Source organism: Lynx rufus, unplaced genomic scaffold (genome assembly GCF_022079265.1).
Source record: "Lynx rufus isolate CCGP_SWC_20201006 ecotype Redwood Valley unplaced genomic scaffold, mLynRuf1.p SCAF_7, whole genome shotgun sequence".
Lineage (NCBI taxonomy): Eukaryota > Metazoa > Chordata > Mammalia > Carnivora > Felidae > Lynx > Lynx rufus.
Window position 1 is genome coordinate 76,026,674 of NW_025814889.1, and position 8,980 is coordinate 76,035,653.

Below are 8,980 nucleotides of genomic sequence, written 5' to 3' on the forward strand. Positions count from 1 at the left end.
AGGCTCTGGGCTGATGGCTCAGAGCCTGGAGCCTGTTTCCGATTCTGTGTCTCCCTCTCTCTCTGCTCCTCCCCCGTTCATGCTCTGTCTCTCTCTGTCCCAAAAATAAAAAAAAAAATAAAAAAAAACGTTGAAAAAAAAATCTGATAGGGGAAAAATATATTAATTAAATAAATAATCACACAAATAAGTATATAATTCCAAAATGTGATCAATGCTTTAAGAGAAAAGTAGAAGGTTCTATTCAGATGTATAATGGGAAATCTGACCTACCCTGACCTAATCTTTAAGTCCTTGAAGAGGTAACACTTAAGTTTCCATCATCAAAGGAAGAGTATGAGTTAACTAGACAAAGAGGTGGGGGCAGTTATGGTTGGAAAAGTTATGATAGGTAGAGGGAAGAGTGAAGGTCCCAGGCAGGAATGAGACGATGAGCCTGATTCCATCACAGTTGGACATAGTAACATATAGCAAGCTGTCACTTGGGACATGGGTTGGTCAGCTGAGGGATGGGTGGGGAAAGACATTTATTTTGGTTTATGGACCAGATGGCAGAGAGGAAGTAGCTGGGCCTCACAACACAATAATCAGTATCTACATGATAATTTCTATATCATCAGGTAGTTATTGATTTTGTGTCAGTAATGAGTTCAGATTGATCTGGCAGTCTCCCTTACTACATGTTGACCCCAAGGCCATATTTTTATATCTATCCAACCCTGGAGAGTACCCTTGAGGCAGGAACTGAAGTTAAGAGCTAGGGTATGGGAGTTCCTAAATCCTGTGGCTGCCTGATTCATAATGGCTAGCACGAGGCCCAGCTGCCTCTAGGAAGCGACAGAACAAAAAATGACAAGCCAGGGATGCCAAGTCAGTCACTTCCTGTTTATTACGTATCTTTTATGCTCAGGTCCAAGGTGGCAGGGCAGAGTTCACAAATGTGAGCTCAGCTCTTCTGGGCAGAGAACTTGTTGTCAGTGGTGCCATCTGCAGGGCATTCAGGAATTTGCCAGGAATTTGTTGAATTGGAAAGGGAAAATGCCCTTTTCTCTTCTCTCTCATTCAAGTCTCTTAATCTGAAAGGTACAGTAGGGCTGAAAGACTCCTATTCCTTCTGATGTTTTGGCAGGCAATTTAAGGCCTCTGGTCCTACCAGGCCAGGCTGATCAGAGGGCTGGTATCACTTCCCTTCTTCTCTGCCAATGATATCTGTTATTTGGAAAAAGAAAAAGGAAAATGAGGCACTGGGCTCCTCTCATTTTAAGGTCACCTCAGAGTGGCTAAGGATACTGCGTTGTGAAGGTATTTAAGCATGCTGGTGTTTAAAAAAAAGGTGGGTGGGTATAAATTGAAAGTCTTCATGTAGTTAAGGTGAATGATCATTATGATTATTGTTATCATCATCATCATCCTTACCATCTCTAAGTAAACCCTTCTTGGGTTTTACTTATGTCTCTTTCTTTTCTAAATAGATTGCTCATTTTCCTTTGCCAGTGGCTTTGGCATCTCACTGAGTTGAGCTGTCAAGTCCTGGGTACCTTGCCCCTCATCTCCTAAGCTTAGATGCACATCTCTAAACTTCAAGTCCTTCCAGATGTGATTGTACTATTCACCACCCTCTTCTGAGAAAGGAAGAATGGGAATCTGTAGTGCAAAAGGGAAAATAGGCCTAGAAGGTTAAGAGACCCTGACTAATGACAGAACAAAAAGTCAAGTGTCTCCATCTTGTTTCCCAGTCCTTTCTTTCTACCCTGAAACTCAACTCCTCAGGAGATGCTTAAAGAGACCTGGGCCTGGAAACAGAATGAATACATTTTACAAACCCCTTGGGTTTAATGTTGATATTGAATAGAATAATAAAGAATCTGTCCTAGGGGGGAAATAAACAGTCTTTATTTTTACTTCCATTAGAGCATTCCATGGGCCATAATCATGGCCAGGCATCATGCTTGCTGCCAGGGCAGAGATATAGATAATCAGACCCCAGTGCCCCCCAAAGGAATACTTGATGGCATTTCCTGGCTGCCTTGGCATTTCATTATAGGCATCCCCCCTGCCTCCTTCCCCCAGTCTCCCACTTGGTACTTCATGTCACCAAAGGTTTTGAGTACTTGTAACTACTAATCATCATTTCGACATATAAGATGATTGGGAACAGAAGGGACAGAGGGAATACTGAACTCAAGCAGCCAGTTGGATCAGTAATGACATAATTAGAGTATAGAGAGGATTAGATAGTCCAGGAGGAATGTAGATAGGAGGTGTTTATTCTAAAGGATAGCTTAAATTAAGACAACAAAAAAAATTTGAGCTTGAACTGTAGAAAATGGAAAATCTCTCTAAAGTAGAGGTTTCCTCCTTTTTATTTATTTATTTTAAAATTTAAAAAAATTTAAATTTTCTTTTGAAAATGTTTATTTTTGAGACAGAGAGAGAAGAGAGAGAGAGAGAGAGAGAGAGAGAGAATCTGAAGCAGGCTCCGTGCTGGCAGTGCAGAGTCCACCAAGGGGCTCAAACTCACAAACTGTGAGATCATGACCTGAGCTGAAGTCAGAAGCTTAACCGACTCAGCCACCCAGGTGTTCCAATTATTATTCCTTATTAAAAAAAATTTTTTTTTGAGACAGTGCACACGAGAGTGGGGGAAGGGCAGGAGAGGATGGGAGAGAATCTTAAGCAGGCTCAATGCTGAGCATGGAGCCCAATGTGGGGCTTGTTCCTGAGATCAAGACCTGAGCTGATATCAAGAGTCAGCCACTTAACTGAGCCACCCAAATGCCCCAAGATTTTATTTTTAAGTGATCTCTACACCTAACACGGGGCTTGAACTCACAACCCTGAGATCAGGAGTCACATGCTCCTCCAACGAAAGCAGCCAGGCACCCCAAGCTTCCTCCCTTTTAAAAAATCAAATATATCAAGCATACAGGGAAAAAAAGGATAATATAAGTGGTATTGTTCTATACTATAGAAACGTTAAGATTTAGGGGTTTGTATGTAACTCCCACTGATTCTTCTCTCTTGTCAATGTGCAGTTTTCTCCCCACTGAACAGGACTGACATGTAACAAATAGGATATTGTAGAAATGAGAGTGTGAGTTGCAAGGTTAAGTCCTAACACTGCAGTTTCCAACTTGTCCTCTCTTGGATCACCCATTCTGGGGGAAGCCTGTTCCCATGTCCTAAAGACACTCAAGCAGCCCTATTGGAGAGAGGTCCATCTGGTGAAAGAACTAAGGCCACCTGCCAACAACCAGCACCAACTTGCAAGATGGGCAGGTGAACCACCTTGGAAAGTAAATCTTCCAGTCCCAATGAAGCATTCAGGGAACTGCAGCCTCAGTCAACATCTTGACTACAACCTTATGTGAGAAATCCAGAGACAGAATTATGCCAGCTAAACCACCACCGAATTCCTGACCCTCAGAAACTTCCTGAAGTAATACACATATATTATTTTAAACCACAAAGTTTTGGGGCAATTTGTTATGTGGCAATAGATAAAATTGCAAACAACTACATACCTACTACCAGCTTGTCATCTTAGCATTTTGGTTTATTTATTACAGATTTTTAATTTTCTTTTTTAACATTTTTTATCAAATTTTTTTGTTTTTTTATTTATTTTGAGAGAGACAGAGACAGGGTGAATGGGAGAGTGGCAGAGAGAGAGAGGGAGAGAGAGAACCCCAAGCAGGCCCACGCTGTTAGCACAGAGCCTGATGTGGGGCTCAAACTCATGAAACCATGAGATCATGACATGAGCCAAAGTCAAGAGTCGGATGCCTAACTGACTGAGCCACCCAGGCTCCTAGATTTTTAATTTTCTTAAAAATATAAACCCCCCAACTCCAACACACACACAAAACCCATTCAAAACAGAACAGATGCAGTTGAAACTCTGGCTTTATTCTGTCCCTGCCTTTTGCCTCAGGTCTCTGAAAAGGCACCACTGCACACGCTCTATTGAATGTGTGCTTACTTCCCTGATTTTAGGCCGTCCAGGCCGTCTTCCTGAAGAGCAAACTCTTCTCCGCATTGATTTGTTGCTGTTTCCCAGGCTCTGGCCTAGCTACTTTTCCTTCTTGTTTTGCAGAAAAGAACAGAGAGGGATATTTCAGAGGGTCTTCAGATGGCTCACATAACTGACTTCCTTTGTGAGTTCAGCACTAACTCAAAACCTTCAATCCCCATTTGGTCACTAATTCAGTTTAGGGTTCCTCATGGTACTTTAAGGCCCTGGCATTTGCCTTCCCCAGACCTGTGGTGGCTGCATTTGTGTTATCAGTCTACAGTGCCACCCAAGAGAGCTTTCTCTCAGAAACATGTGACAAATCAGATCATTTCTTTCAGGAGTAGAGAACTATTTTGTAAATTTGTAGGGAAAAAACTGGAAAATTTTTGGTATTCCCTACTCTTTAAGCCAAGGATCAACATCTCCAGCCAACCTTAATAGTCCCTATACTTCCTGAATTTCAAATGTACGTTTTCTCTTAGGTTAAACACTCTATCTGCATCCTGTTTGCCTGTCTTCTCCATAGTCATTTAAATGAAGCCAAACTATATACTTGAAAGAATGTACAGTACGTTGGGGCACTTGGGTGGCTCAGTTGGTTGTATTGGAGTCTTGAATTTGGCTCAAGGCATGATCTGTTTTTGAGTTAAAGCTGTGTGGGGCTCTGCTGAGCCTACTTAGGACTCTCTCTCCTGTCCCTGCCCCTCCACTCCTACCCCCGCCCCCCCCCCGAAATAAACTTAAAAAAAAAATGTATGCTACACCAAGTAAATTATTAACCCTATCCTAACCTGTACAATGTTGCCACTTCACCGTCTCCTAAAGCACTGCTCTTGCAAACATCCATAGCTTTGTTTTTCCTATACCCATGCCTCATTTGGTTTTCCCCTATGGTAGGATTTTTATCACCAGGAATTCTGATCCTACCACTCCTCCCTCCCAATAGGATAGGCTAGAAACAGCTTTCACCTCCTTGTGGTCAAATGTTCATCTAGCCAGCCATTTTGTTGTACAAGGGTTATTTTTCCTAAACCCCCTTTGACCTGTGTTCTGAAACTGAGGTGGTATTAACACATCAGTGTCAAAATCTAGCTCTCCTGCTTTTCCAGTCCAGTGTGCTCTTTTCCCCATACAGGCAACTACACAGAAAGTGGGATGGATCCTTGGTATTACAACCCTGTTGCAGACTATCTTCCAGATGTAGATGAGTGGTAGTACATCTTGAATTGGAGAAAGCAATTTAGAAGAAGCACAGAAGTCAAACTTCCTTTCATAAAGCCTTTACTTTGAGACATGATGCAAAAATCTGACAGGTACACATGGAAAAGTAAGACATGGTCACAGTTAAAAGTGAAGACAATCTAACCAGAAGCTTTAATGCCTGTCAGCTAATGTTGAAGCTTAAGTTCTGAGTGTGACATGCTGCAGGGTTGAAAGGAATGGTAATTAGTATTCCTCTCCTTCCTCTTCACCCTCTCCTTCAACAGAATCCACACCAACCTCCTCATAATCCTTCTCAAGGGCAGCCATGTCCTCACGGGCCTCAGAAAACTCTCCTTCCTCCATGCCCTCACCCACATACCAGTGAACAAAGGCACGCTTGGCATACATCAGGTCAAACTTGTGGTCCAGGCGAGCCCAGGCCTCAGCAATGGCTGTGGTGTTGCTCAGCATGCACACAGCTCGCTGTACTTTGGCCAGGTCTCCACCAGGTACCACAGTGGGAGGCTGGTAATTAATGCCAACTTTGAAGCCAGTGGGGCACCAGTCCACAAACTGGATGCTGCGCTTGGTCTTGATGGTGGCAATGGCAGCATTGACATCTTTGGGAACCACATCACCACGGTACAACAGGCAGCAAGCCATGTATTTACCATGGCGAGGGTCGCATTTCACCATCTGGTTCGCTGGCTCAAAGCACGCATTGGTGATCTCTGCTACAGAAAGCTGTTCATGGTAGGCTTTCTCAGCAGAGATGACAGGGGCATATGTGGCCAGAGGGAAGTGGATGCGGGGATAGGGCACCAGGTTGGTCTGGAATTCTGTCAGATCCACATTCAGGGCTCCATCAAATCTGAGGGAAGCAGTGATGGAAGACACAATCTGGCTAATAAGGCGGTTAAGGTTAGTGTAGGTTGGGCGTTCGATATCGAGGTTTCTACGACAGATGTCATAGATGGCCTCGTTGTCTACCATGAAGGCACAATCAGAGTGCTCCAGGGTGGTGTGGGTAGTGAGGATGGAGTTGTAGGGCTCAACGACAGCAGTGGAAACCTGGGGGGCTGGGTAAATGGAGAACTCCAGCTTGGACTTCTTGCCATAATCGACAGAGAGACGTTCCATCAGCAGGGAGGTGAACCCGGAACCAGTTCCCCCTCCAAAGCTGTGGAAAACCAAGAAGCCCTGAAGACCCGTGCACTGGTCGGCCTGTGAGAAAAAAGGAACAGAGAAGACAGATTATAATAGACCTTCCCAGAATTACAAAGCATTTCTTCACTTAAAACATCTTCATTGACGTTTATAAAACGACACCAAATAATTCATGTTGTAGTTGAAGATTTAAAAACCCTATCAAGGAATAATTTACCAGTTGTCCTCACTCCATTATATTTCTATTCTGTGTTTGAAAAGAAAAGATCGTATTTCAAATGTCTTCCTTAGGGTCATTATTTACTTTATTCTGGAAAACAAACATACCAGTTTCCGAATTCGGTCCAAGACAAGGTCGATGATCTCCTTGCCGATGGTGTAGTGCCCTCGGGCATAGTTATTGGCAGCATCTTCCTTGCCCGTGATGAGCTGCTCAGGATGGAAGAGCTGGCGGTAGGTGCCAGTGCGAACTTCATCTGGAAGAGAAAAACAAAGCAGCCACCTGTCACTCACAACCTGCACACGCCTGCTCCACCCCAGGGTGTCAATGGAGCCCTCACGACAGACCTCCTGTCTCAAGAGCCCTGAGATCTCCCTTGGGTTACTGAGGCCAACTCACCAATGACTGTGGGTTCCAGGTCTACAAACACTGCCCTGGGCACATGCTTGCCAGCGCCCGTCTCACTGAAGAAGGTGTTGAAGGAGTCATCTCCTCCCCCAATGGTCTTGTCACTTGGCATCTGGCCATCGGGCTGGATGCCGTGTTCCAGGCAATAGAGCTCCCAGCAGGCATTGCCGATCTGAACACCAGCCTGGCCAACGTGGATGGAGATGCACTCACGCTGTGGAAAAGTAGGTAAAAAAAAAAAAAAAAAATCAGCATTAAACCAATCTAGTAGTGACTGTGAAGCAGAACAAAATAACTTAAGTAATCAATCTTACAAATTTCCCCTTCTAAAACTAGTTTAAATGTAACATCTTTTCTAGGAGAGAATCACTACACTTTTTAATCGGCATTGCTTTTAATGTATTTCTTTTCACCCTGTAAATTGGGAAGGCCTCGTTCCAGACCAAGAAAGCTTAGTCACAGCTTTCTCCTTTGGAGCACCAAGATAGGGGGGAGGCCATTCATCCAGTGCTCAGGCTTCAGAATTCCATTTTAGACTAGGCGGCCAGATTTCCGGGCAGCTACCATCACAGGAAGCACGTGGCCAGAACAGTGCAGAGGAAATGTCTGGCCACAGGGACAAAGGGCGGGGTTTTGCGGCACAGGATGAATGAGCAATTCAGGGTGTGTGCGCGCGCGCCCGCGCCCGCCTGCGGCCAGCGGGACCGCGCAGCTGCAGACACACGCAGCGGCCACGTCTGCTGAGGTGCTACCTCGGCCAACCATCTTCTGCTCCCCCAGGCGCTAGGCTTAGCCTAGCACCCCCACATCAGTCAGGGCGCAGCAGGGGATTATCAGCAGCCCAGATCTGGACCAAGATCCGATTTCCATTCTTTCAAAATCCCTCACCGCCACCAGCTGCTCCTACACGCATTCCTAACATAGGTCAAGGGACAGATGGAGTCTAGAAGCTGTTGGGAGCAAATTATCCTAGTACGCTGGCGTACTGCAGCACACTGACACGGAGGACTCTCCACATGTAGCTTTTCTTTCGTTAAAAACAAAAAAAAAAATTCAGGCTAACAGACGACACGCCCTACAGTGGCGGACGCGCAGGGCCCTAGCGCGCACGCGCAGACTGCAGGGGCGGTCTCCCGCCGCTCCCTGGCGGGAAGCTAACGGTCGCGCGTGCGCTTTTGTATTCTGGCTCCTTCCCGCCTCCGCTCTTCTCGCTAAGGAGGAAGTGAGGGCGTGGAGAGCCCGCGCGCGCTCCCGCCAAAGGCCGGGGAAGGAAGGGGGGATGGGAACGCGCGGGAAAGGACTGTAGGGTCTCGGGTCACCGCACCCCGGAGTTAAGGGCTAATTGAGAGCCCCAACCACGGTCTGGGTAGCTGGGGCTTCGCCATCCCCTCCCAAAGACAGAGAAGAAAATGCGCCCCCCTTCCATGCCCCAGCCGTTCTCACTACTCCCACCCTCGCCTCGCTTTTCGCCCTCCAAAACGAGGAGCGCTGATCTCTGGCTAAAAGGCCGTCCGAGACCGCCGGGCTGGCTTTTCCCGTTTTTCCAGAGCGAGGGCGGCGCCGCGAGTGGTCCACTCACCATGGTGGCTAAGGGTTAGCAGGCGTAGGCGACAGGAGCAGACACCGGGTCCTGGTTACCGTCCCCGACAAGCTAAGAGTCGAGGTAAGTAACGCACTGAAGCGGGGGCGGTGCCGGAGCCACTTAAGTAGCGGTTCGGGGAGGGGCGGGCGGCCACAGGCGGTGCCACTGCCGCGGGCCCCTCCCCCGGCCCGGCGCGCCCACTCGGCGCCCGGCTCGGCCGCCGCAGAGGCGGGCTTCTTGGACCGGATCGCCCTCCCCGCTCCGGGCCTGCTGGGCGGGGTCCGCCGCGCCTGCGGACAGCGAGCTCGGGTGCTGCAGTCTTTGGCGCATGGCTGCCAGGGCCTGGGCGGGGGGCGGGCGGCGGGCGCAGGTTCCGAAACCAGAC

General features: G+C 47.1%; 1 protein-coding gene across 1 annotated transcript; it reads right to left on the reverse strand.

The window, feature by feature from the left end:
• Window positions 1-5,279: 5,279 nt before the first annotated feature.
• LOC124501592 (tubulin alpha-1B chain) lies at window positions 5,280-8,694 on the reverse strand. Its single transcript, XM_047065923.1, has 4 exons — window positions 8,593-8,694; window positions 7,005-7,227; window positions 6,713-6,861; window positions 5,280-6,442 (listed from the first exon to the last, which is right to left on the reverse strand). Exons 1-4 carry the CDS (start codon window positions 8,593-8,595, stop codon window positions 5,462-5,464), a joined length of 1,356 nt encoding a protein of 451 aa, XP_046921879.1. The 5' UTR covers window positions 8,596-8,694; the 3' UTR covers window positions 5,280-5,461.
• Window positions 8,695-8,980: the final 286 nt, after the last annotated feature.